The following is a 27,577-nucleotide window of genomic DNA, read 5'->3' on the forward strand; positions in this document are numbered from 1 at the left end:
AAAGTATAGTAAATCTCGGCTAAAGTCTCAAATCGCTCACTCCTTTCAAGAACGTCATAAATAAAAAAACTTGATTTTTCAGGAGAACGTTTTTAAAGTTTAAAAATATAATACAATGTATTAAAAATAAATATCAAGCCACTTATTGAACTTTTTAGTGTGCAACAGATCTTTTTAAATAACACCTGGAGGTTTTTTCTCCATTTGAAAAATATTTAGTATATTAAAAAGAAAATTAAATTATACCTTTTCTTCAAAATGCAAAAACTACACTTTCTGCCCTGTAGCGGGTAAATATTAAGTTAAAAATATGCCTCTTTCGCTGGGATATAGTACATTTTTTGGGCATTTGCACAACTGAAAATTGACGATTTTTTAATTATGACGTTCTTGAAAGGAGTGAGCGAAATGTAAAGTAAAAACACGAAGAGTCTCCGAAGAATTGTATTGAATGTCTTTAAAATGTGAAAATAAAATTTTTACATACAAATATTTGGAAACGATTTTTGTCAGCCAAATCAATTGACCGCTTCCGTAGTGTAATGGTTAGTGATTTAACAATGCTATATGTTCTGGGATCAATTTCCAGCGGGTCAAAATATTTGAAGTTATAATATAATTTTCAAAATAGTTTTGTTTATCATAACTTTAAATATAAATAATTATTATTGATTTGAGTATCATGTCAGCTAGTTTCGAAACAAACGGCTTCTTCTGCTAGACCAGTGAATTAGTCTCAAAGAAAAAGTGGTTTCACAACATTTTGAGTGTGTCCAAATAATTGTTCACAAAATCTAGATTATCTCCAATAACAGGAGTTATTTTCATATTATAATCCAGGATTCGGACCTCACATACAAATAAAAGAGTTTCTGCTCAATAATAAGCTTCTTTTCATCTCACCAATAGATGTCTCTAGTGAAGTTCTAGTGATTCAAGAACAATGTTTTAAAAAAATGGTTCATATATATGGAACTTCCAAGAATTTGAGTAGTGTGGTTGTCAATAATGGGTAGAATTGGTGAATGTTACACGTGTGTAAAGTGATCACTTAAACCAGCCTTTGACGGTCGTCAGCCCCGCAAATGCTCAGACTTCTTCATCTTTGATAAGATGTCAAAAAATATAGAATATATATATATATATATATATATATATATATATATATATATATATATATATATATATATATATATATATATATATATACATATATATATATATATATATATATATTTATATATATATATATATATATATATATATATATATATATATATATATATATATATATATATATATATATATATATATATATATATATATATATATATATATATATATATATATATATATATATATATATATATATATATATATATATATATATATATATATATATATATATATATATATATATATATATATATATATATATATATATATATATATATATATATATATATATATATATATATATATATATATATATATATATATATATATATATATATATATATATATATATATATATATATATATATATATATATATATATATATATATATATATATATATATATATATATATATATATATATATATTTACATCTTACAGCAAACAAAACATTTATTTTTAAATTCTTTTAGACTCTTTTCATTCTTCATACATTCAGGCATCTCATCATACATTTTCAAACCCTTATACATTAAACAATTTTGTGACTCGGTTTTTTTCAACAATGGCAGTCTTATATTATCCTTGTTTCTAGTAATATGTTCGTAAAGTATTTACAAAACAATCATAATTTTGAACTTGGTTTGTTTTTTCGTTACAATACTTATTTCGTTAAAAAAAAATTATTATTTATTTTACTTTTTTTAAATTTAATATATTTACATTTTTATTCATAACATAATACATTTGAAACATTTATACATATGGAAAACATTTATATATCGATTTGCTGTGCCTAGAGACTCTTGTGCTTGGAGAGAGACTTACACTTTTACTTTTATTGAGTATTTATTTTTTAATGTATTTTATTGCCTTTCTTTGTAAAATATGATTTGGGTCATCTTGTACATTTTTTCCTCTACAGAAACGTTTTTAATAAATGAATTTACATGTCTTTAATAAATTACTTTTTTTATTATTATTGTTATTCATAAACTGAAGCTGCCTATCGATTTTTATCTCGTTGACAGTTTCATAAAGCATTTTTATTGTTTACTTGAATGTTTTTTTGCAGATGATACCTTTGACTCATTTTATAAAACTTTAGTATGAAACTAAAAGTTTATTTATAACCAGTTTTATGTTTATACTTTTCTTCAACTGGTATGCAGTACATATCTATCCTTGAAAATGACACGGTGCTTGTCGAAACGGGTTGGAGGAAAGAACCATAAGTAAAAGTGGTCAAAAACAAAGCTTTAGTTTAATTATATTTATTTCATGAATGTTTTTTTGCAGATACTTTGTGGCCCATTTTATCAACTTTTTAAAATGTAACATCTTTGTTTTAATCACTTTTTTATTATTAGTATACTTTAACCTACCGGTTTCGACAAGAACCTTGTCATCATCAGGGTTTATTAAGTTCTAAAACATTAAAAACATTACAATACTCATAATTAATTACATTCTCTTACCAAAAACTTCCACATACTCCGTAAAAACCGTAGAAACCAGTAATAAAAAATGTGGTTAAAACAAAGTTGTTTAATTCTATAAATTAAACAACATATTTCAATTTGACTGGGTCCGTTGACATGAAATTAAAAAAACAATAAAATAAATTACTCATTTTCTATTATTTTCAGTAATGTTCATTACGACCAAATCTGGAGTGAATCTACTGATGCTCAATCAATTCACGCACTATATGGTGTACAAGGCTGCCGATCAGGTGGTGACTTGGAAATGCTCATCGTATAGAAGAAAAAAGTGCCAGTGCTACGCCTTGGTCAGGGGTGATCAAGTCATATCCTACTCGGGATGTCACAACCACGATCCTCCGAGGTATGTGGACTCTGGAAAAGGATATTATGTCAAAGTAAAGTGAATCTAGATTACATTATCCAATGACCTAAAGGAGATCGAATTATACTCGTATCTTAATTGAGATATAACAATTATAACCTTCCGAGGTACGTGGATTTTGGAAAAGGATATTATGTCAATGTTAAGTGAATCTAGATAACATTATCTAATGACCTATTGGAGATCGAATTGTGCTCACATCATGTTACAATTACAATCTTCCGAGGGACGTGGATTATGGAAAAAGATATTACGTCAAAGTAAAGTAAATCTCGGTAACAGTGTCTAATGACCTATTGGAGATCGAATTGTGCTCATATCATGCTACAATTACAATCTTCCGAGGGACGTAGATTATGGAAGAAGATATTACGTCAAAGTAAAGTAAATATCGGTAACAGTGTCTAATGACCTATTGGAGATCGAATAATAATCATATCTCACTTAGGATATCACAATTTCAATGTTCCGAGGTATGTGGATCCTGAAAAAGAAATTTTAATCTGGGTTACATTGTCTTATAACCCATTGGAAATCGAATTTTACTTAATTAAAATTTGATAGACAAATGGATATATTAATTTGTTAAATGATGAACTTGGTTTGTAAAAAAGATAAATTTTATTTGTAGAATAGTGTCTCAAGATCAAAATATTTTATTAAATTATTTTCTAGTACTTAATTATTTATAAATAAATAAATTGTGTACATAAAATATAAACTGGGATTTCATTAAAACATCCGTATTTACGGCGTAAAAATTGTATCTTCGGTAGAGGTAAACAAATCGCCCACTCCTTTCAAGAACGTCATAAATCAAAAAACTTGATTTTTCAGGAGAACGTTTTTATTTTTAATGTTTAAAAATATAATACAATGTATTTAAAATAAATATCAAGCCACTTTTAGAACTTTTTACTGTGCAACGGATCTTTTTAGGTAAAACCTGAAGGTTTTTTCTCTATTTGAAAAATATTTAGGATATTTAAAACAATAATTAAAACATACATTTTCTTCAAAATGCAAAAACAACACTTTCCGCCCTGTAGCGGGTAAATATTAAGTTAAAAATATGCCGCTTTTGCTGGGATATAGTACATTTTCTGGGCATTTCGAAAACATGCACAACTGAAAATTGACGATTTTTGATTTATGGCGTTCTTGAAAGGAGTGAGCGGAATGTACTTGCGTGTTTTTAAAATACTTGTAGACACAAAAAAGTCGTCCTACTTTTTCGCTTAGTATTTTTTCTTACAGAAACCTTCATGACTTTTTCATCTGTGTTCAGCTATCAATAAAAAAACTTGATATAAATAACTTCAAAGTGGAGCTAATTCGGCATTTATAACGAATAAATGAGACCGAGGAAAACTTACCTTCTATTTAAAATACTTGAAAGTTGTCAGGTAAGGAATTGGAATAATTGGCGTGTATGTATGAAGGTGAGAGAAGCGAAGATTGGTGTGGCTCTCTATTCTCTCAGCCTACTCCTTCGGGGAAAGCTGCGTGATGGTTAGTGGTTAGTTAGTAAGTTTATATATATATATATATATATATATATATATATATATATATATATATATATATATATATATATATATATATATATATATATACACATTTGTCCGCCTCCATAATGTAGTGGTTAGCGCGCTAGGCTACCATGCTGGAGGTCCCGGGTTCGATTCTCAAGAGGGTGAAAATAAATATTAATGATTTTTCAGTCTTATATTTATTCAATATTACCCTGGACTGGTATCTGAAGAGGAAGGCTGATCACCTTTCCTACGTGTATTTAACGGTCAAGATAACAGTGCTTCTATACGATGCATTGCCCTATGCACCTTTGGGGTGCGGATAAGGGTTAGAAGAATAAATATGTATATACATTATTTTTTTTACATATTTTTTGTATTGTAGTTTTTCTAAATACCTTATTGTGATAGTCGTTAAGGACGAAAATTTTATTTATTTTTTTTTCAGGAATTTTTATAACTACCAATAACGGTGTGAGACTTCTGATGCTGAACCAGTACACATACTCCAGAAGAAATAAAAATCAACAAGGGGTTATCACGTGGAAGTGTTCATCGTACCTGCAAAAGAAATGCCTGGCCTCCATTCTAGTTAGAGACGATAAAGTTATCTCGTGTTTGGGCAGCCATAATCACTCCCCCCCGATATATAAGAGTTTACAAAACGGATGTTATATAAAAATAAAATAAGCTTTTCCAAGATTTTGTTGGAAAACTGATGAAACCTTATGAAAAATTCGACATCTCTGATGACTTTCAAGAAACGCCTGACTAAATCATTAAAACCCCAAGTGTTATGTGTATCACATCATTCTTTCTGAGTTTCCCAAACCTCTCCCCCTTAACTTTTTACCTGATCCATCTTTCTTCGCCTTCCTTGCTCTTATCAATTTACTGTTTATTAAATATTCAATGTGAAATTATTCATTTACTCTTACATATTGTAATTAATTGTAGGTTATATATTTCTTATACCTTTTTTACAAACAATATCTGCTGTCTAATTACAAATGACCGAATAAAGTTCAAACTTTCAACAGTATCACGATTTTTTTTGGTTAGTTGGAAGATATTGCTTCTTAGCATTAATCCCGCCATTATACATTTCTTCCGTAAAAGAAGTTAATCTAAATAAATAAAATTAAAACTAGTTGCATTTTTGACCTCTACAATTCATTCGTTACCATTGCCAATGTTCGTGACCTTGGCCTTTAACGCATGTTGTTCTGCAATCCTTAGTACATGTTGGCCTTCGGGACTACCAAAAACGCATGTGATTATTATTTAATGTAGTTATAAGTGTGTGAAAAGTGCTATGGTAGTGACGTGTAGTATTGTTTCCATGCTGGTGTAGTGATTGTCCTGACGAAGAAAGGTGTACGTCTCGAAACCGGTAGACAATAATTTCGGTGAGTGGTTATGTGCTGACATTACTAACATTCTCTTTTTTTAATTTAAATTACCTGACATTGAGGTGATCCAAAAGATCTTTGGTATCTCTAACATAATTCTAACCGTTATCTGCACTCAATGGTGCATAGGGCACTGCACCGTATAGAAGCAGTGTATCTTGATAGTTGGATACATGGAAAAGTGAATATCCTTACGCTGCAGGTAGGGTAGACTGGGTACGGTTGAAACAATTTTGCTTATATTGTCCATAGTATTGCTCTTTACAAGTCAAGCGATGATGAAGATGCATTAAATACAAGAGCGTGTTTCTGTCTACTAATGGGAAGTATTATTTCAGTACCCGGTGTGTTATTATTAGTGGCAGATCAAATTTAAAAAATATATCCGATTTGTTTCAACCGTCCCCATACCAGGGGCAGTTGAAACAGTGATTGGGGTCAGTTGAAACACACGCAACTAAATCAATATTTAATATTGTAAGACGTTTTATTCATTATTTATTTTTGTTTTATAAATAATTATGGCACCGCATGACAATATTAATCAGTCTACAGATATGTAATGAACAAAAACAACTAAAAACAATGGCATTAAAAAAAAACAAATCGAACGAAAATAATCTGTGAATAAACTAAAAGGAAACACTTCTTTCATTTTGATTAGTCATAAATCAAGCGAAAATCTAGCTTTGGGATTATTCCGAGTCGCAATTGTGGCAAACATAGCTAAGACCACCTTTTGTGCAGTCTTCTTGAGCCCACAGTTTACAAGTGGTGCACTGTATCCACTTTTCACCGGATCTGCTCTCTGAATACAGTGACAGACAAACAAGACAATAGCACTCGTCCTCTTCTGATGATGATTCCTGTTGCGTATTATGATAATTTTTTCCTTTAACGATCCTCCTACTTTTTCCTCCATCCAATCTTTTCTTGACTTACTTAGTTTTCATCCGTTTCAACCTTATTTCATGCTCCTTTCATATCTCTTCTGTCTCAGTTTTTTTTAGTTGCAAGTATTTTGCAAGCTCCTGCTCCTGCTCTTTATTAAAAACTTCATTGTGAGGTTTATATCCCATTTTCTTCTTCGCCAGATGCATCTTGCTTTCGTATATATATATAATGAGCGAACAGTGGTTTAATCCATGCTTCTCCGCCGATTTTTGCAGTGAATCTTCTGCTTTAACCTCCTCATAAGCGTATGTATACCTTAACACGTCGACCTCCCCTCTCGAAGTCTTTCTTGCGCGTACTATCGGCATCTAGAAAACAGGAAAACTGAAAAAATATGTTGTTTCAACCGTACCCACAAAAAATGTTTCAACCGTCCCCAACCCCTACTTTAGGTGGAAAACAAAAAATAGTAATGTTAACAATAATGGCACATTAAAACTAATCACTATATCGTGATCTACAAGCTTCATTTCAAACATGAAATCATTCTCAATAATATCGTTTCAATAGAAACCGTAATAAAAGGAAAATTCTCAGAACAAAAATACTTACTTTTGGTTATCAAAATACAATAGGACCTCCTACAAGCAACTGCACCACGCGGCGAGCGATGCAACACTGATATTCGTGTTTAAACTTGTTGTCCGCTATGTTCGTCCCTTGGACCCTTCACCCTACCGCATACGGTTTGCAAGATATTTGCTCTGTTTCAACCGTCCTGTGTTTCAACCGTACCCAGTCTACCCTACCAACCTAGAGTAATATAATTACATTATTTATTGATCCGGCATTAACTTTGTGGAATGACATGTTGATTATGTTAGTTTTAATTTGTACCAAACATTATAAGTTTTCGAAACTAGTCGTATAAATAAATGAAACTCATTAAAATGGTATTTTCAAGTGTTTAATTTTTATTGTTATTTTATTATAATTACATACCTATTTACTTTTTTTAACCTCTCTTGGGAATTAAACCGGTTTCCTCCAAGCATGGTAGCCAAATGCACTAATCACTACGCTATGGAGGCCGACATACTTATATTTAGGATCTTTTTTTTTAATTTTTCTACAGTTTCGTTATTAATTTGTAAATTTTTATGGTTTTTAGTGCGATTCGTAGCAGCGGAGGGCGGAAGGAAACTGTTACTTCTGGGAGACTTCACGTTCGCCAAGTCACACTCGTCAAACTACAAGACGTGGTGGAAGTGCACTTACTACAGGAACAAAACTAGATGTCCATCGTTTGTCACACTCTACGACGACGTCATACTGTACGCCAGAGGAGAACACAATCACGAACCACCGAAATATTCATTTTCCAGCACTGGAGTCCTCAGACTAATTAAGCAATATAAAAGTTGGACTATTGATGGCACTGCACCAGACTCCTTAGTGAAGTGAAGTTTGAGATATTAAAATTTGATTTAATTAAGAAATTTGCGAAGGGGATACGAAATCTAGTCATTTACAGAACTTATGAACTGCCATTCTATCTTGCGACATCTAAAGCCCAGTATTTGGGAGAGGTAAGAAATAAGCTCTCTACATATTATGTATCCTATGAGGAGTGTAAAGTTCATTTATGCTTTGTAAAAAATAAAAAATGTGTCACAATAGATTCTAAGAAATATTGGTATATACCAAGTAAAACTTAGGTTGATCGATATTATCACAGTGATTTATTTATTGACTTGGCGTTTAATTTGTAGAACTCCATTTTAATTTATGTATTTATTTTAAATCAAACACAGATTTTTTGAGTCTACTAAGTTGTATTTTATTAACAAAAAACACATAAAAATTTATATTTGTTTCGCCTTGTTAGGGCATTATCAAACGAATGTGAAGATCAAATGGACTACGGTCCTTATGTAGCTATACAATTCTAAGTGACAGTTTTAACACGTGCAGCAATAATTTATGGGAGACAACAGTAGCTAATGGGGGATGTAGTATAAGGTGTATAAGATGTAATATAAGGGTATACATACCTACATCCCCCATTAGCTACTGTTGTCTCCCATAAATTATTGCTGCACGTGTTAAAACTGTCACTTAGAATTGGATAGCTGCATAAGGACCGTAGTCCATTTGATCTTCACATTCGTTTGATAATGCCCTAACAAGGCGAAACAATTGTCACTACATAATTTTTTATGTGTTTTTTGTTAATAAAATACAACTTAGTAGGCTCAAAAAATCTGTGTTTGATTTAAAATAAATACATAAATCAAAGTGATTGCCTAATCAATTAATAGAAATAAAAATTGATTCAAAGCTTTTCATGAAACTTGAATTTTAATACCAATCACTTTATGACTATTGTATACATATTTTTATGTCAGTTCATTTTAAGAAAAAAATGTCACAAAAATGCGTCACGATAGATTTTTAAAAAAAAGTGGTATTTACCGAGTAAAACTTAAGTTAAAAATGGACATCGCTCACTCCTTTCAAGAACGTCATAAATCAAAAATCGTCAATTTTCAGTTGTACATGTTTTCAGAACGCCCATAAAATTTACTATATCCCAGCAAAAGAGGGATGTTTTTAACTTAATATTTACCTGCTACAGGGCAGAAAGTGTTGTTTTTGCATTTTGAAGAAAAGTTATTGTTTAATTATTTTTTGAAATATATTAAATATTTTTCAAATGGAGAAAATACCATCAGGTTTTACCTAAAAAGATCCGTTGCACAGTAAAAAGTTCAATAAGTGGCTTGATATTTATTTTTAATACATTGTATTATATTTTTAAACTTTAAAAACGTTCTTCTGAAAAATCAAGTTTTTTGATTTATGACGTTCTTGAAAGGAGTGAGCGACATATATTATCACAAAATTACCGCCGAATCAATTAATAGAAATAAAACTATTTCAAAACTTTTTATCGAATCTGAATTTAAACACCAATCACTATATGACTGTTAGTCACGATGTTTTAAATAAATTATAATAAATAGTGGTGTTCACCATGTAAATCTTAAATAAAAAATGGATAAATATTACCTCATAGTGATCGCCAACGTTGGGGGGACCTAACAAGGTACACAAATAAGAAGAAAGACTATTTATTTTTTTTATTTTTTATTTATTTCTTAAGTTAGCTTATATTAAAACTAATATAAACTATTATATACATTTACATCATCTTTATATATTTACATTTCCTTACAGTAACTTAGACATTTATTTTTAAATTCTTTCAGACACTTTTCATTCTTCATACATTCAGGCATCTCATCATACATTTTTAAACCCTTATACATCAAGCAATTTTGCGACTCAGCTCTTTTCAATAATGGTAGTCTTATTTTATCCTTTTGTCTAGTAGCATATTCATGACAATTTTTGTGTAAGACAACTTTATCCTTAAAATATTTTGGTAATTTATCGTGAAAAAATTTATGTATAAATATCAACATATTAAATTTAAGTCTTCTTCTTACAGATAACCATTTTAGTTCATCTCTCATTTTTTTTACATTGCTTTATTTATTTTTCTTAAGAACTATTCTCATCGCTTTATTTTGTATAATTTCTAGTTTATTTAAATTTCCTTCGTTTGCTAAAAATAATATTGTTGAGCAGTAATCTATATGTGGAAGAATGATTGTTTTGTAAATTAGTTCTGCAGTATCTTTATTTAATTTATTCCTTAATCTACTAAGGAAAAATATTTTTTTTGATATTTTTTATTAACGTGTTTATTAATGTTTTCATATTTATTTCGATATACATATATTGTGTACAAATGTTTTTAATATAACTGAATGGATATTGAAAAAAAAAAAACTTTTATTTCGATATAATACTTAGTGGTTACATTTTTTTACATTATATATTATCCTAGAAATTCGTTTAAAATAAAAAGAGGCTAGTTTAAACAATCATTTTAAAATAAATCTTATCATAAGACTACTTCGAGAGTACTTTTTGTGAAAGCTCATATTGTCATAATTCTCTTAATTTAAATAAACCATTCAATAAAATATTAAAATTTGTTTTTTTTTTAATTTAAAACCCACGTTCGAGTCGGTATTATAACCACTTTTTAAAATGTAATGTGATTGTCATTCATGGGTAGAATAGTGAATGTTACACACTATATTTAATGATCACTAAAACCAATGAATGGTACATTGTATGCCCTGTTAATTCCCAGACCTCCATATTCTCATTTCAATAGATTTTTTCTTGTTGAGATGTAAATAAAAACTTGATTTTATTTTTCTTTATGCTATTGTATTCAACTCTGTTTATCAAATAACTATCTTATCAGGACGCTGCTTCTCCGCAGGAGAACGCAGAGAGGATATAACGCTATACCAATCTGTCTTTGCAAGCAGTCTTCGCCCTTCCACATTTATACATACCTGCCAATTATTTCGACTCCTGACTTTTAACTTTTAAGTATTAGAAATACTTTATCGTGCCTTGTTTTCCTCGGTCTTTCTCTGCTTTTATTTGTAACTATATGCGCCTCATTTTTTTACTGTTCTTCTCACCTAAACTACCACAACAATCCTTTCTTTGACTTAACTAACTAACTAACCATCACGCCGCTTTCCCCCAGGGGTAGGCAGAGAGGATAGAACTCCACACGACTCTGTCTGTGCAATTACAAGATAAATAAAAATTAATGTTCACAAATTTGTTAATTAATCACGTATTAATCTTTTTCAGTTACGGCAAAGTTTATCAAGACAATAAACGGAACAAAGGAAGTGAAGCTTCTGATGCTGAACGGATATACCCATTACAAAGTATCTGCAGAAAATAGCCGGGGCTTGACCAAGTGGAAATGCTCCTCTTCCTTCCGCAAGAAATGTCCGGCCTTTTGCTTGATGCGTGGGGAAAGCGTTGCCAATTTTGAAGGATATCATAATCACGTCGCTCCAAAATATTACGACTCCGGGAATGGATTTTACATTAAAATTGCTTAATATATTATATTTACTTGTCTGACTCCGCAGTGTAGTAGCTTATATCGTGGGTATACTGGCAAAAAAATTAACTATAAAGTGGGGAAAGCGTTGCCAATTTTGAAGGATATCATAATCACGTAGCTCCAAAATATTACGACTCTGGGAATGGATTTTACATTAAAATTGCTTAATATATTATATTTACTTGTCTGACTCCGTAGTGTAGTAGCTTATATCGTGGGTATACTGGCAAAAAAATTAACTATAAAATTCCTGTTTTAATCATCCCTGTCATTTAAAACTTTAAGCCTGAATAAAATACCACTTATTAAGCCATATCCGCTCCCTAAGTAGAGCATACGGAGTCCACAAACTGTCTTCAGGCTTTTCTGTCGGCTGCCAGCTCCCTTGCATCCTCCCAATTCAAATAAATTTCAATTCAATTCAATTTTTTATTCAATTTATTCAATAAAAAAATAATATATACATAACAAACAATATTCAAGGCGTATATATTAAAAGTAAAAGTAAGCAAGAAGACTTAAAGGTGTAGAAGAATCCCGCTTCGGAAAACTCCTTCGGACACATGGAACAGATCAATATCCAATGTGATATTGTTCAACATAGCGGTAGCTCTTCCTACAGGCATAACCATCGGCAGGTTGGTCCTGTGTATATGAATGTGAAACAATCTATGCCGACGCTGTCTTAGGTAACTATCGGGAACATACAGACCAATGCTCCGGATAATTTCAGGATTATCGATCATACCGCGCAACAATCGATAAAAATGTCAGTCAAGTCAGATCCGCGTCCCGAAGTTCTGACGAGAACTGCCGACGAATTGTCAGCAGTGGTCACCATAATACCACTATTATACATATAGTTGAATTTATTTTTGAAACACATTTATATGACATTTTAAACTACTTAGTGTATTTTGCCAGTTTATAAAACGTTGAAAACTTTATAATTTGCATCATCAAGTCAAAATTGCATAATTTCGAGTTAAGTTTTTTTCGCCAGTACACCTACGATGTGTTATATGTATTTGCCTATCTCAATAATTTTTTTCATGTATTCTGATGTATCCCTTATATTTCGACTCTAGGAATGGATTTTACATTAAAATTGCCTAATGTATTATACTTTTCTGGTTCCGTGGTGTAGTAGCTAATATGTCTTATTTGCATATCTTAATTTTTTTTTCATGTATTATGAGGTTTCCCAAATATTTTGACTTTGGAAATGGATTTTACATTTTGGGAATGGATGGCATATGTATTACATAAACATGTATTTTAAGATTCGTTTAAATCATTGAAATAAAAAATAAAAATAAAATACCAAGCAATGTTGATAAAATGAAACTAATAGGTTTTACTATTCATTTAAAACAAATTTATCTGAAATATCATATAAATTCGTTTCAACTTGAAGTAGTAAGAGTTTCAATAGGAATAAATGTGCAGTAGGAGTTGTCAACCAATGGTTCTAGATTAACCCACATATTATTTGAATTTGCCTATAAAATATCCATTTATTTAATAAAATTTATGAAAATCCTGATTTAAACCCTTACTAAAGTAATACGTAATTTCAATTATAATACACTTCTTGATATTATTCTATTTAATTTCATTTTGTAAGAAAAATATATGTTATCTTTTGAAAGTCATATAAGGCTCCAAAATTTGAGAAGCAAGGTTGTGAATCATGGGTAGAATGATGAATGTTTCACGTGTCTAAAGTGATCACTTTACCAGCCTATACAGGTCGTAAGTCCTGTAAATATCCAGACTTCCATATTCATCTTCATCTATGCTGAGATGTCAACAAAAATATTTATGATAAATTTTATCTTGAATTCATCTCTCATGCACATATTTTTTAACTTTGTGAGGAATGAAGAGATAAGGCGTAGGACGCAGCAAATCTTGGTTACAACTGTCGTCAAGAAAAAACGGTTCAGTTGGCTTGGCTATGTAGGTACTCCGCATGCCTGCTGAGAGAGCCTTAATCAAGCTTGCCTGTTTTACAAGGCATCAGGTTCGCGCCACCCAGGCGACCATCAGTGACAATTTGTCGGCAGTCTCGTCAGAACTTCGGGGCGCGGATCTGCTTGGGAGGATACAAGGGAGCTGGCAACCAACAGAAAAGCCTGGAGACATTGAAAGCTATCCCACCGCATACCCGCCGCATCCAATATTTTAAAGTGTCCAAAATTTGGACACACTAAATAATCCTTATATTTTGGATTTTAGGAGTTTTTGATATCACTTTTTTATTGATATCTAGAAATAATATCAGAAATAAAAGAATCTAGGCTTCCTGACAGATCTGTTCTTGCAAAGCAATTTTTTTTAACTCCGTTGCGAAGTTTATTGAAAATGTGAAACAATATAAAATTGTATCCCGATTTTACTGTGAATATACATTTGAAAGCTTTCAATATACCTGTCACTGCCAATCTAAATAAATACAAATACAAGCCTGGAGACTGTCCCACCGCATGCCCAGATCAGATACATAAACATCTAGGCTTCCTGACAGATCCGAAATTTATTTAATATTATTTTTTGACATCTCATCAAAGATGAAGAAGAATATGGAAGTCTGGGCATTTACGGGGCTTACGACCGTCATAGGCTGGTTTAAGTGATCACTTTACACACGTGTAACATTCACCAATTCTACCCATTATTGACAACCACACTACTCAAATTCTTGGAAGTTCTATAAATATGAACCAATTTAGAAACCTTGTTCATGAATCACTAAAACTTCACTAGAGACATCTATTGGTGAGATGTAAAGAAGCTTTTTACTAAGCAGAAACTCTTATATTAGTATGTGAGATCCGAATCCCGGATTATAATCACACACATGAGAAACGCCAGAAAATACCATTTTCATTTTTATTACTAAGCTTATAATTTGACCAGATAATTTATTTACAACATTTTGAGTGTGTCCAAATACTTGTTCAAAAAATCTGGATTATCTCCAATTAGAGCTTAAATTAAATTATAAGCTACCTCAGTGTAGGCATTGAAAGGGATTAGTGTTTAGTTCAATTAGTCAGCTAGATCCGATTCCGACTCCACGTTGGCCTGTACACAGACGCCCACAACCCCGACCAGCACAGCAGACAGACACGGATCAGTGAAAAGACGTTTACAGGGAATGGTCAGTCATCGCATTTCCACTCAACCATTATTCATCGACAAAAGCCTGGAGACAGTTTGTGGACTCTATATGCACCACCTGGGGAGCGGATATGATTTAATACATATTTTCTGTGTCTTCTAGTTCAGTTTCTGACCCTCGCCAAGGGAAAGCATTCCATCATGATCGGCGGCTTCACATACTCCAGGGTCTCTTCCTCGAAGGAGAAGACCTGGTACAAGTGCTCGTCGTACCGTTCCAGGGGCTGTACTGCCAGCGTCGTATTGAAAAATAACCAGTTGCACGGAATCCTGAACGAACATAACCACGGACCCCCCACATACTTCATTTCTAAAACGGGGATGTACATAAAAATGAATACAACACGGTTCGAATAATCATTTTATTAATAAGAGGTGTTTGTAAGTGTTACACTAAGTGAATGATGGATGATAATGAGAGTGTTGTATTACCATACCACAAAGTTGACAATACTTTTAATATCCAAAATATGGAAGATCTTAGTACGTAAAAAAATAAAATATTATTCTAGCAAGTATATGTATAAATATATATGTATATATATATATATATGTATATATATATATATATATATATATATATATATATATATATATATATATATATATATATATATATATATATTGTATATATATATATATTGTATATATATATATATATATATATATATATATATATATATATATATATTATATATATATATATATATATATATATATATATATATATATATATATATATATATATATATATATATATATATATATATATATATGTATATATATATATATATATTGAATGCAATGTGAACCTGCAGATTTTTCACTAAGTATGTTATACTTGTTTTTTTTTATCTTTAATGTAATTTTACATATTATTGAGTTCTTATTTTATTTACCTCAAAATTGAATACGAATATTCAAGAATATCGACATAAATAATGTATTTATATTTATTCGTATGTAAATGAATTATTAGTACTGGACTAAATAAATTTGTTTTTTTTTTTAACATTGAGTTTTTATTAATTGAAAAAAAACGAAAGATTTTTAATGGTAGCATGTCTAACATAAACAAGGGTTTTAAAATAATTCAAATCATCAACAAAAAACAAAAGTCAATATATTATTGTATTCGTTCCTTCTATTTAAATATAGATTCATTGTTTCCCTGACAGGTGACACTTATTGTTACGATACGTTCATTGTTGTAGACGAAATACAGATTTAAATCTCTTTTTTGTACTGGGCTCAAGTAACACATCAAATTTCAAGTAGCCCCATTCTACGGTACTGCATACTGAATAAAATTAGAAGCCTTAAAAATGTCTAGAAAATTTACATTCTCACGCATAGTACCTTAAATGTGCAATGATATCCGTAGGTGCATACACTTTTGAAGCATCTATAAAATAAGTAATGTATGTACTCATTTTTTATTATGTTACAGATGCTGAAATGTTTGTCACATCTCAAAACGCAAACAATTATTCCTATGTAAAATATACACATACAGATTTCACCGTACCAATAAAAATGGCACCCAAGGATGGCCCTGCTCTGTGAAAACTTTTCAGGCTTGCAAGATGTAGTTAATAATAATAAATTTGGATAACTTATATTGCGCCATTTTCGTAAAATAATACCTCAAGGGCGCTTCACTGTGAATGAATTGGGGAAAATATTATGGTGGAAATGATTTAGCAAACAAATGTGTTTTTAGTCTTTTTCTAAAGATCATCTCACTCTCACTATTTCTAACCATTGGTGGAAGAGCATTCCACGCCATCGGCATTTAGTGCGTTGGTTGCGAGCCGGTAAGATCACTTTGCCCATTGCAGATGTTGTAGCCGATCGAAGCGTGAGACGTCTATTAACCAATTCATCTGGAATACACAGCTCTTTAAGATACTCTGGAGCCATATTGTGTATTGATTTAAACATCGTCACCACTGTGTCACCAATCTACCCAAATTCTTACAGTTTTAATAAAAATAAAGACAACATTTTGAGTGTGTCTAAATACTTGTTCACAAAATTGATTCAAGAACAAGGTTTCTAAATTGGTTCATATATGTAAAACTTCCAAGAATTTGAGTAGTGTGGTTGTCAATAATGGGTAGAATTGGTGAATGTTACACGTGTGTAAAGTGATCACTTAAACCAGCCTATGACGGTCGTCAGCCCCATAAATGCCCAGACTTCCATATTCTTCTTCATCTTTGATGAGATGTCAATAAATAATATAAAAATAAAGACGTTATAATAACTGTTATATATGTTTTCAGTTACGTACATTCCCACAGTTGGAGGGAAACGCTTGCTCATGGTGGATAGTTTCACATTCTCTTGCGTCAGCCCACCTTCTAAGGAAAAGAGGAGGTATTGGAAATGCTCCTCGTACACCAAGTATCGCTGCACAGCATCCGCGACCACCCTCGGAGATCACCTTATCGCTCTCAAGCGGCTGCACAACCACGAAGCGCCGACTTACTTCAAGTCTATCAGCGGGGATTATATCAAAATATCTAAATAAAATTAAGAAAAATGTGAACTTTTAATTAGGAAATTTAATAGAAGGCACTTGTTTTTTACCACTTTAATTAAATTTATTTTATTTTAACGACTAGTTTTAGGTCTAAATTTAAAAAAAGTTTATTACATTTTTTGGATTGTCTCTTTTCTGCATAAAGATCAGATATCAATTCGAAATATTAAAAAATAAATAAAAAAAATATATTTATATAATAATAATTATAATATAATTTCTACTGAAAATCTCTGTAAGGGTGAATTTTCAGTGTATTTTAATTTCAGAATGAAAGTGGATACTCTTAAGGAAATGGTATCTCTGTACGAACGTGCTTTTCAGCTTAGGGAGACTGAGCTTATCATTGATTTTGAGTGGTATGTGTGTGCGTGTGTGTTTGTAAGTAGTGTTTTTTGAGAGTATATAAAAATGGATTTACGTGTAAAACGGGGTTTTTATAAACACATTTTGTTATGAAGATTATAACAGTATTTTTATTTCTTAAATACAATATTTCAAGTATATCTCATTTTGTTTTCTTTCAATATTTGAAGCGCCCTTGAGGTATTTTTTTACGAAAATGGCGCTATATAAGTTATCCAATTTTATTATTATTATTATTATTATTAGTATTAATTTTGTTATCAATCCTTCACAATCTATATGATTCATTGATTTAGCATTAATTTTGTGGAATGACATGATTAGCTATGGTAAATATAAAAATAAAATACTCATATAAGACCACTTTTTGACCTCATTAATGTTAACATGAGTAGTTTCGAAAACTACATGTGCTCTTATCAACAGGTAAAAATATAAATTAATTATATGAGTTTGTATTTTCACTCAGCATTTTCATTCAGCTATATCTGAATTCTTATGAAAAAAAAACTAACTAACCATCACGCCGCTTCCCCGCAGGGGTAGGCAGAGAGAATCGAACGCCAAACCACTCGGTCTTTGCAAACATTCTTTTGCTAAACACATTTGTTTGCTAAATCATTTCCACCATAATATTTTCCCCAATTCATTCACCGTGAAGCGCCCTTGAGGTATTTTTTTTACGAAAATGGCGCTATATAAGTTATCCAATTTTATTATTATTATTATTCTTTGCCTCTTCTACATTCATGCATCTCCTCATACATACCCGACGATTATTACGACTCCTGACCCGGCCGCTTTCAAGTATTTGACATACCTGATTGTGCCAAGTTTTCCTCGGTCGTCCTCTGCTTCTTTTTCCAACTACATTCGCCTCATAAATTTGTTTAACCGTTCTTTCTTCACTCATACGCTCCACATGTCCAAACCATCTCAACACACTTTTCTTAATTTTATCGATAATGCTTATCTCAGCCTTACATTCTTTCCTTATTTCATCATTTGAACATCTATCAAACATCGTTTTGCCACACATTCGTCTGAGGGATCGCATTTCGACTGCATTCAGTCTGCTTTCATCCTTCTTTTGCCAACTCCTATGTAATGAATTCTTATGTATTTTATTAATTGTATGAATTTTAATAACTCGAAGATAAAATGTTTGAACTAGAATTCATCAAGACTTTATAATTTATCTTTATAAAATTAATTAACTTTGTTTTCACCACTTTTTTAAAAATACAATTCAACATACCGGTTTCAACAATGCATTGTCATCATCGGGGTTTATTTTAAATCAAAAACATTAAAATACACTCACCAAAAACTTCCACACACTCCATAAAAATCCTAAATGTTATTTTTAGTATCCATTGCATAGCAACCCCAAATAACAACTAATGGAATCACCCAAAAACAGTCAGAAGCTGCGCACGCATACGTAAAGTGGAGAACACACAAAAAACACAAAAACCTACTGTGCAGACATTTTAGGAACAGAAATTGGAAAAATATCAAAAACAGTACTGTTACTTAAATTTAATTGATTATTAATAATATTTAAATTTTGTTTTATGGCTTTTTTAATTTCCAAAATCACTTAATTATGTTTTTAATGTGTTTAATGTTTTTGATTTAAAATAAACCCTGATGATGACAATGTATTGTTGAAACCGGTAGGTTGAATTGTATTAATAAAAAAGTGGTGAAAACAAAGTTAATTAATTTTATAAAGATATTATAAAATGGACCACATAGTATCTGCGGAAAACATTCAAGAAACTTTATAGTTTACTCATGTTGATTTTTATATCACACACATATCAAATTTTTATATCACACACATATCTATGATCATCCTTTACTAATACAAACATAGTACTGATTTTCAGTGACGTACATTCCCATAGTCGGAGGAAAACGCTTGCTCATGGTGAATAGCTTCACGTTCTCCTGTGTCAGTCAAGTTTCTAGAGATAAGAAGATGTACTGGAGATGCTGCGGCTACTACAAGCATCAGTGCACCGTATCGGCCGTGACCCTTGGAGACAGCCTGCTAGCTCTCAAGAGGTCTCATAATCATGACGCACCAACCTACATCAAATCTTACACAGGCGAATACATCAAAATCAAATAGTTTTAGTTTTCTGATAATTTTATTAAGGACAGTAATTCTAATTAATTATCAAAAAAAAGTATTTTTTCCATTGTACTTTATTAGTATTACACTCTCTTTACCATCCATTGTTTACTTTGTGTAATACCACTTTTTTAAACACTTATTTGTGACTAACGGTTTTGGAAAATCAGTCCATCGTCAGGTCATTACAATTAAAATAAAATTATTACATTAAATTTATTATAATAAAAATTATTAAAATGAAATGAAGGTTTTTAATTTACAAAATATGTATCTATTAGTATTGTTTCAATTGTGGAGGTCCTCATTAAAACGTTACGTTTCCATTATTAATGATTTTAAGTAATCATGAATTCTAACTTGTGAAATTGTTACGTTTTGGTGCGATTTAATGATTTCGTATTGGTTTAATACAGGATTGGTCGCGTTTTGTCGCAACTTTAATTGATACTTCGATAGAATACAGTAAACATAACAGATTTGCATTTAATGGATTTTTTGTGCAATATTGGAAATGTAACTTTTTGGTGATGACCTCCACAATTGTACTTATTAAATTGATAACTTAAATTATACTGTAGTTTTTAACAAAATAAAAGAGACTAAGTATTACATCCACCACTTGGTCAACCTCGATTCAAAATTTTTTTAAATTTTTATTGTAATTATTATTTTTGATATTAAAATAAAACGATGGAGATACTGCTCCGGCTATTTTTTTTTGCATTTTTGGACTAAGTAGAATCTACTTCTAAGCTATACTTCCCGAGTTTGATGTTCACTTTGTTGTAGCGGGAAATGACGAATTCGGCTGAAATAAAACATTCAATGTAGAACAAAAACTTTTGACTCAACCCTTAAATGCAGCTTTACAAAAATACCACCTTTTATGCTGGTGGTCTATCTCGGCTGTCCAAACTTAAAACAAAGTAAGGGACATTATTTTAGAACGTTTTTTTTTGCATTTATGGACTAAGTATGTAGAATCTACTTAGTCCAAAAATGCAAAAAAAACGTACTACAATAAATGTCCCTTACTGTGTTTTGAGTTTGGACAGCCGAGCTGGTCTTCCACCTCCCAGGAGCGTACCGGAGAATAACTGGATATAGTCCTAAATGAAGAAGAAAAAGAAGAAGAAGAAGATATTAAGATAAAATAAAAAAATTTCCATTCATAACTCACTATGATATATTTTATTCATATCTTAAATATTTTAATATTTAAATAAAATGCTAAAATGCGTATTTTAAAAAATTCTATTTATTGACAAAATAAATTAAATATTACAATTATGCATTTTTACTACCATAAATTTACTACCTTGGCAGAGAAGGAATAACTGAAGAATGATGTGTTATGGCGAGGAATGGAAAGTGTTCTTTCTTGGGAAGAAAGAAGTGATCTGAGTGGTATATGATAAAATTTTCAGCCAGATATTTAGGTGCATTGGCGTTGTGAAGAACATTATTAAGTAGGGTGAGAGATTGAAAATTTATGCGCTGGTTGAAGTGAAGCCATTTTAGTTCCGTGCGAGTTGGTGTAACATGGTCATATTTTATTTTTAAATTGAAAATGAAGCGGATGCTTTCAATATGCTTTAAACAATGGCATTTTTTCAGTGACGTACATTCCCAGGATGGGAGGAAAACGCTTGCTCATGGTGGATAACTTCACATTCTCTTGTGTCAGTCCAGTTTCTAAGGATAAGAAGATGCACTGGAAATGTTCATCATACACCAAGCTGCTCTGTCCAGTATCTGCTAGTACCCTCGGAGATCATCTGGTTAGTCTAAAAAAAACACACAACCACGAGGCACCCGTTTACTTCAAAACTAATAACGGAAATTATATTAAAGTCAAAAAATAACACCGTTTTATTGTACGCTGTTTTTAATTATTCACAACGTTTTGAGTGTGTCCAAATATTATATTTGATAGATGTTTCATCAAAAGTTGAGACACATGTTATATCAATAAAGTATTAGTAGGGTGAATGATCCAGTGTCTAAAATTAAAAAAATATTAATTGTTTAAATAAATAGTTAACATTGTTTCTTGAATGATTTTCGCATATACTGTAGCACAATTTGTATACTTTATAAAATAAAACAACTTCGCTTTTAACCAATTTTTTATTGTTTCATTGAAAAAATCTTTTTTATTGTTTTATCTTATAAAGTTAACATTGTTCTTATCTCCGCTGACATGGAGATATTTTATAGAAATAACGTTTTCTATGTTATATCGTTTTGATAGGTTAATATCTTATATTTCTTAACCCCTATGGGCTTTATCAATTGAAATAAACCTAACATTTGATAGGTGAGTTTGTTCTTACAATGTTTAAGATTGCAAACTGGTAACACAAATATATTATAGCAGATAGCTCATGTATATTATAGAACGTTTCGTTTTCTGCAAAACTTATTTTTTATAGTGTCTGATAAAATAAATAACAGTAATAAAAATTTTACCGTAGCAAAAAAAAAAAAAAAATTATTGTACATTACAAAGATGACCAGCGAAATGTATATTTACTACTTGAAATACATTTTTACAATACATTACATGAAAGTTTTACTTCGTAAAAACCACTATTTCTTAAAATCTAATGTGTTTCGATGCATTCTACATCATTTTGAAACGCCGTATGTGAAGCTAATTCTAAATTTCAAAGTCGGGTCCTTAGGACGTCTAAAATTTAGAATTAGCTTCACATACAGTGTTTGAAAATGATGTGGAATGAATTGAAACACGTGTTACAATAGATTTTCAGTATTTACTGAGTTTAACTTAAATTAAAATGGATATATTATACCACAATGTGACTGCTGAATCAATTAATCAAACACCTGAAATATATTTTTTTTAATTAAACACTTAATAAGTTTTATTTCATTACACACGACTAGTTTTATATGAATATTTCAATTCTGATAAGACGTTTATTAATAATATGCTTTTCAAAATACCTCACCATTATTATCCATACAAAACCTATCAACCCCTATATATACCTGCATATATTTTGCTTGTTAGTTTTGCTTTTCACCTGTAGATGAAAACATCTGTTAGTTTTCGAAATTAGTCGTGTGTAATGAAATATAACTCATTAAGTGGTATTATACAAGTTTTTTTTTTTTAAATAATCAACATGTCATTCCGCAGAGTTAACGCCGAATCAATAAATAATATAAATTGAAATGCGATTGTCAAATTTAAACAGATTTGATTTTTTTTCAGTTCGCTTTATTACATCCAGACAAGGCAATCCCCTAATATTGCTTGAAAATTACACCTTTTATAAACAGCGCCAGCGTAACCCGAACAAATCAGGAAAAGAAATTTGGGTCTGCTCCTCCTGTTACAGAGGGTGTACCGCAAGACTGCATACTTTTAATAACTGCATCATCAAGGCCTCGACAGTGCACAACCATCCACCTAAATTTAATTAATACCTTTATGTTTTTCTTGCTATTCGTTTGTTAATGTATAGTATTTCTCTTTTTTTACAACATTTGGAGTGTGTCTGGATTATCTCCAATTAGGAGCTAATTTTATATTATTTTTAACAACTCAACATCTCAAAAGCTTCTTTTCATCTCTCCAATAGATGTCTCTAGCGCAATTCTAGTGATTCAAGAACAATGTTTGAGTTTGAGTAGTGTGGTTGTCAATCATGGGTAGGATAGGTGAATGTTACACGTGTGTAAAGTGATTTCATAAATAAGTAAGCTCCGTAAATGCCCAGACTTCCATCTCTTTTTTTTCTTTTGTATGTCTAAAACATCAAAAACAGTTTTTTATAACAAACGAATAGCGTTTCTTTATATACTCGTATTTCTCTCATTTTCTTTTGTGTAAAATCTCAAATATTATACTTTTCTTCTTAATTTTAATGCGTTTCATTTATTTTATTGCTGAACTTATATATGTTTGTGTGTATGTATATATATATATATATATACCATATACCCCTACTCCCGCGGGAAACGACGTGATGGTAGTAGTAGTAATAGTACAAGTGTTTAATTTTTTAAAAATCAACACGTCATTCCACAAATATAACGCCAAATTAATAAATAGTTTGGAAATTATTTTAAAATACCTACTTTACAACATTTAAGTGTGTAAAAATACTTCATAAATCTGGATTATATCCAAATATAAGAGTTATTTTTCATATATTTTTTTTTACATCTCAACAAAGATGAAAAAGAATATGGAAGTCAGGGCATTCACGGGGCTTACCACCGTCATAGGCTGTTTTAAGTGATAATTTAAACCAGCCTATAACGGTCGTAAGTTCCGTAAACGCCTAGACTTCCATATTCTTCTTCATCCATGTTGAGATATCAAAAAATTAAATTACAATACTTTACAACATTTTGAGTGTGTCCAAATACTTGTTCACAAAATCTTGGTTCATATATATAGAACTTCCAAGAATTTGAGTAGTGTGGTTGTCAATAATGGGTAGAATTGGTGAATGTTACACGTGTGTAAAGTGATCACTTAAACCAGCCTATGACGGTCGTCAGCCCCGTAAATGCCCAGACATCCATATTCTTCTTCATCTTTAATGAGATGTCAAAAAATAATACAATACTTTAATATTTTCTTTTCAAAATATGATTTCTTAAATTATTGTTTTCTTTTAGTGTCTTTTATCACATCCAGAGCCGGGAAACCTTTGCTGATGCTGAACCGCTATACGTTTAGTAAACAGAAGACGATGAGTAATGGGCTTTCCAGGTGGATATGTTCCACTCACGCCTACAGGGGATGCAGGTGCATAGTGCACACAGATGGAGATAGGCTTATTACAGTCAAAGGGTGTCATCTACATGATCCTCCTCAGCCTCAAATGCATACCCAAAGAATTTGCATACCAATTTTGTAATATTATGAGTCTCTGATATCGCCTTGGCAACACTCCATTTTTTCCCCTTTATTAACCTTTCCTTTACGGTGCTTAAAACTTCCACGTGCACCGGTGATATCGCTCACTCCTTTCAAGAACTTCATAAATAAAAAATCGTCAATTTTCAGTTGTGCATGTTTTCGGAATGCCCAGAAAATGTACTACATCCAAGTAAAAGAGGCATATTTTTAACTTAATATTTACCCGCTACAGGGTAGAAAGTGTTGTTTTTCATTTTTATAAAAAAGTATTGTTTAATTATATATTTTTTTAATAAACTAGTTATTTTTCAAATGGAGAAAAAAACCTTCAGGTTTAACCTTAAAAGATCTGTTGCACAGTGAAAAGTTCAATAAGTGGCGTGATATTTATTTTTAATAAATTGAATTATATTTATTTTTAATAAATTGTATTATATATTTTTAAACTTTAAAAATGGTCTCCTGAAAAATCAAGTTTTTTGATTTATGACGTTCTTGAAAGGAGTGAGCGATATGTATTTTGTACAACATATGAAAATGTGGTATCAATACGGGAAAAATGTGAATATTCATAAATGCTGCTTTTATTGACCATAGTTGATGTTGAAATGTAAAAATTTTGTACACTGGTAATTATCTGAAATCGAGAAAAAAATATATATCGCAAGTAGCCGCAATAGCTAGTGCAGTGACACGACCGCCGCGTAAGACGACCAGCGCTCTGCTGGTGCGGTAAACATGCGACGACATGCGCGTATACACAAAGTACGGCACACACGCACACACTGAGAAACGTTTGTGTATTGGTGATTTTATCCCTGATTTTTTCACAAATTATTTTTTTCCGTCGCTTGAAATGAATAACTTTATATTAAAATACTTGCATATTATACATAATTATATTACGGAATACGAAAATGTTGGGCCCGTATCTATTATATTTTATAATGATATTCTCATTTAAAAAGTCGAGTTGTAGTCAATACATATCACCGGGAGGGGAAGGTTAATGGCCGTAGCCAGTTTGTACCTACATAATAAATTACATGCTGTAAAAAATAATATGTTAAAATAATATGTTTTCTCTTTTTAAGTTTATTATTGGTTCGATAAGTAGGGTAGACTGGGTACGGTTGAAACAAAGGACGGTTGAAACAGAGCGAATATCTTACAAACCGTATGCGGTAGGGTGAAGGGTCCAAGAGACGAACAAAGCGGACAACAAGTTCAAACACAAATATCAGTGTTGCATCGCTTGCCGCATTGTGCAGTTGCTTGTAGGAGGTCCTATTGTATTTTGATAACCAAAAGTAAGTATTTTTGTTCTGAGAATTTTCCTTTTATTACGGTTTCTATTGAAACGATATTATTGAGTATGATTTCGTGTTTGAAATGAAGCTTGTAGAACACGATATAGTGATTAGTTTTAATGTGCCATTATTGTTAACATTACTATTTTCTGTTTTCCACCTAAAGGAGGGGTTGGGGACGGTTGAAACATTTTTTGTGGGTACGGTTGAAACAACATATTTTTTCAGTTTTCCTGTTTTCTAGATGCCGAAAGTACGCGCAAAAAAGACTTCGAGAGGGGAGGTCGACTTGTCGAGGTAAACATACGCTTATGAGGAGGTTAAAGCAGGAGATTCACTGAAAAAATTCGGAAAAGCATGGATTAAACCACTGTTCGCTCATTAGATATATACGAAAGCGAGATGCATCTGGTGAAGAAGAAAATGGGATATGAACCCCACAACGAAGTTTTTAATAAAGAGCAGGAGCAGGAGCTTGCAAAATACTTGCTACTAAAAAAAACAGAGAAAGAAGAGATAAGAAAGGAGCATGAAATAAGGTTGAAACGGATGAAAACTAAGTAAGTGAAGAAAAGATTGGATGGAGGAAAAAGTAGAAGGATCGTTAAAGGAAAAAATAATCATAATACGTAACAGGAATCATCATCAGAAGAGGACGAGTGCTATTGTCTTGTTTGTCTGTCACTGTATTCAGAGAGCAGATCCGGTGAAAAGTGGATACAGTGCACCACTTGTAAACTGTGGGCTCAAGAAGACTGCACAAAAGGTGGTCTTAGCTATGTTTGCCACAATTGCAACTCGGAATGATCCCAAAGCTAGATTTCCGCTTTATTTATAACTAATCAAAATGACAGAAGTGTTTCCTTTTAGTTTATTCACAGATTATTTTCGTTCGATTTGTTTTTTTTTTTAATGCCATTGTTTTTAGTTGTTTTTGTTCATTACATATCTGTAGACTGATTAATATCGTCATGCGGTGCCATAATTATTTATAAAACAAAAATAAATATTGAATAAAACGTCTTACAATATTAAATATTGATTTATTTGCGTGTGTTTCAACTGACCCCAATCACTGTTTCAACTGCCCCTGGTATGGGGACGGTTGAAACAAATCGGATATATTTTTTTAATTTGATCTGCCACTAAAAATAACATACCGGGTACTGAAATAATACTTCCCATTAGTAGACAGAAACACGCTCTTGTATTTAATGC

At 31.2% G+C, this 27,577-nt stretch overlaps 2 protein-coding genes across 9 annotated transcripts in view; both read left to right on the forward strand.

Moving 5' to 3' along the window:
- The window catches only part of LOC148308110 (uncharacterized), a 595,155-nt gene that overhangs the window by 526,014 nt on the left and 41,564 nt on the right, over positions 1 to 27,577 (forward strand). Inside the window, exon 5 of one of the 8 annotated variants that reach the window (XM_088262316.1) lies at positions 23,388 to 23,614. The exons of 6 other annotated variants lie outside the window; for them this stretch is intronic. In XM_088262316.1, coding sequence (XP_088118442.1) covers positions 23,388 to 23,599 — 212 coding nt within the window. In that variant the 3' untranslated portion in view covers positions 23,600 to 23,614. Of the gene's footprint in view, positions 1 to 11,635; positions 12,349 to 23,387; positions 23,615 to 27,577 lie in introns of those variants that run through there. One more of the 8 variants, XM_088262288.1, reaches the window with a different exon arrangement.
- On the forward strand, positions 16,265 to 17,623 carry pre-mod(mdg4)-V. Its single transcript, XM_088262336.1, has 2 exons — positions 16,265 to 16,507; positions 17,375 to 17,623. Exon 2 carries the CDS (start codon positions 17,413 to 17,415, stop codon positions 17,620 to 17,622), a length of 210 nt encoding a protein of 69 aa, XP_088118462.1. The 5' UTR covers positions 16,265 to 16,507; positions 17,375 to 17,412; the 3' UTR covers position 17,623.

This window comes from Brachycentrus maculatus, unplaced genomic scaffold (genome assembly GCF_059751285.1).
Source record: "Brachycentrus maculatus isolate JH-2025_06_01 unplaced genomic scaffold, ASM5975128v1 h1tg000176l, whole genome shotgun sequence".
Lineage (NCBI taxonomy): Eukaryota > Metazoa > Arthropoda > Insecta > Trichoptera > Brachycentridae > Brachycentrus > Brachycentrus maculatus.